Here is a 2,696-nt window from a genome sequence, read left to right on the forward strand (position 1 = left end):
TATCACACCCCTTGATTTTTGCTTGTTTGTAGAAAGGGAGGATTAATCACTGAATTTTAACTGGACTGAGTTATGAAGCTATCACACCCCTTGATTTTTGCTTGTTTGTAGAAAGGGAGGATTAATCACTGAATTTTAACTGGACTGAGTTATGAAGCTATCACACCCCTTGATTTTTGTTTGTTTGTAGAATAGGAGGATTGGAACTAATCAATTAATTTACCCATTAATTAATCAATCAGCAAAAACCACAAATTGCTGCACTCTTCTCAAGAGTGAAAAATTACTTTCTATTAAATACCAAAAATTTTAACTTTATTTTGTGATGGGTAAGGCAGAATTTCAATCATGTCATGTTGTGTAAGCTATGAAAGTTCAATACTTATCAATAAACATTTCTGTATTACTTTTTTCTTTTGTGTCAGTGTTTATTTCAAACAGCTTAATTATATGAACCTTTTTATTAAGTTTTAAGTTTTTCTTCATGTTTGCATTCTCATCTTTCAAAGGTAATGAAAAGGACAGTACACAAACATCATCAAATGTCTGGGATCCCAGAAAAGTGAGTAATTTGAACCTATATTATTAGTTTGTGTTTAAAGATTCACATAGGCTTATTCTATCTGTCAAATAGAGTAAAGGACTTGCCATAAGAGGCAATAACAATAGATTAAGTTTTATTCTATATTTAGAATTAATTTCTACAGAGACCTACCTATGCCATATTTTTTTATAAATAGAACTTTAACTCCTGTGGAAGTTTGTAGATTAATGTATTATATTGTTCTAATGCTTTCTTTATTAATGATTCTGACATTTATGAGTCACTTGAAATAAAAATAATAATTTTAATACCAACAACATCTTGTACTTTGTTTACATTGCTGTAGTTTCATATCTGTTAAAAATCATATTAAATTGTGGATATGAAGGGTGTAGTACATTGTACTAAAACAATTTTGAATGTTCAAATCAACAAGTCACAGTGAAAGGTGTGTATCACTGACATTTCTTGACATGTAAATAATGATACCATAGAAAATTAGTCACTTTTGGGAAGGGTATGTAACACCTGTTTCTGATGCAAAATATTCATACATTCAAATGATAAAGATATGTTCAGATCATTGATTTAGAATTTCCAAGAATGTCCCTTATACTTAATGGCATTGGAGAACAAAGAATACTGATCAACTTGGGGCAATAGGACCATCAAGAAAGAGACCTGAAACAAGTCATATCTTAACTGTGGTAAGCAAAGTGCTATTTTTTGTAGCAAGTGAAAACACATGAACACAAAAATAAGTGGAAAAAGTCATCCATGCCCCAGGAAATAGTGCCTAACATGATCATTAAGGATCTTCACCTGGGAAAGCTACATAAGTCACGTGTACACCGTTTGCTTCTACATCATATCCGTTGTGCTTCTGATTTAACAGCTGACATTGCACTGGTGACCATAAACTCCCGTAAATGCTATTTTGTGAATACTTTTTTACAGTCCCCCTGTCAGTAAGTGGCACGAAGCCCACATGAGAACAATACTTACATTCACATGTGTTGAAAATAATATTGTGTCAATTTTCTTTTCATGATAACATGGTAACTATATATATATAAAATCTCCAGTGATGCTGCTGTTATGTGTATGCACAGTGCTTTGATTGGTCTCTCAATCCACCTTGATTGACCCAGTGATCTGGAATGTGTGAATTATATTTTTCTTTGTGATAATGTACAATTCATTATAGAATTGTACTGAAATCATTTGAAAAAATGTGATGATACTTTATCTGTTTAAAATAATAGATGTGTTAAACTGACACTTTTAAAAATGTATTTCAAAAGCTTGAACCATAACCTAGTTTTGGGACTTTGTCAAACTGCTTTCTGTTTCATGGAGTAGTTGTACGTGTATCACTTTGTTAGTACCTGCGTACCTACTACACACAATATTCAAATCTCATGGAAACTACAGCTGGAAAGAAAAATAAACAAAACAGAAAAACCAATGTTATTTTTCAAAAAAGGAAGTCTAAATGTAGAAAAACTATGTGAATGATAATTTGCTGTTGAAACCGACAATACGAGGTATGCTTGATGAAGTGCATGTTATGACTATAACAAGTCTTTCTACCCGTCAGAAGGAGAAGGGAATTTCCAAAAGATAAGGGATTCATGAGTAGATTCAAAGATCAAGATGAACTCTGCTTACTATCAGACCAATGTTCTGGACCCTTTGTACTACACAGAAATACCTTCCGTTCAACTGTCACATACCTCAAATGGCTAGAAAAAGAAACCAGATCTGTGCTTTTTCCATATGAAGACATGCCAGTGGATAACTGTGATGAGTCTGTTAAAAGGGATGCTGGGAAACCGTTGTAACTGTAAAATTAGATGGATTATAGAAACTCTGCAGGGAGGAGCAATCTGCTTTGGACATAATAGCCTTATAACAAACCTTTTGTAACTGTATATAAGATGGATTATAGAAACTCTACAGGGAGGAGCAATCTGCTTTGGACATAATAGTCTTATAACAGAACATTTTGTAACTGTATATTAGATGGACTATAGAAACTCTGCAGGGAGGAGCAATCTACTTTGGACATAATAGCCTTATAACAGAACCTTTTGTAACTGTATATAAGATGGATTATATAAACTCTGCAGGGAGGAGCAATCTACTTTGG

At 33.0% G+C, this 2,696-nt stretch overlaps 1 protein-coding gene across 2 annotated transcripts in view; it reads left to right on the forward strand.

Moving 5' to 3' along the window:
• The window catches only part of LOC106468974 (CREB-regulated transcription coactivator 1-like), a 42,483-nt gene that overhangs the window by 14,417 nt on the left and 25,370 nt on the right, over nucleotides 1-2,696 (forward strand). For both annotated transcript variants that reach the window (XM_022397372.1, XM_022397373.1), the window contains exon 6: nucleotides 510-562. In XM_022397372.1, coding sequence (XP_022253080.1) covers nucleotides 510-562 — 53 coding nt within the window. The remainder of the gene's footprint in view (nucleotides 1-509; nucleotides 563-2,696) is intronic.

The sequence above is a fragment of the Limulus polyphemus genome, unplaced genomic scaffold (assembly GCF_000517525.1).
Source record: "Limulus polyphemus unplaced genomic scaffold, Limulus_polyphemus-2.1.2 Scaffold3242, whole genome shotgun sequence".
In the NCBI taxonomy this organism is placed as follows: Eukaryota; Metazoa; Arthropoda; class Merostomata; order Xiphosura; family Limulidae; genus Limulus; species Limulus polyphemus.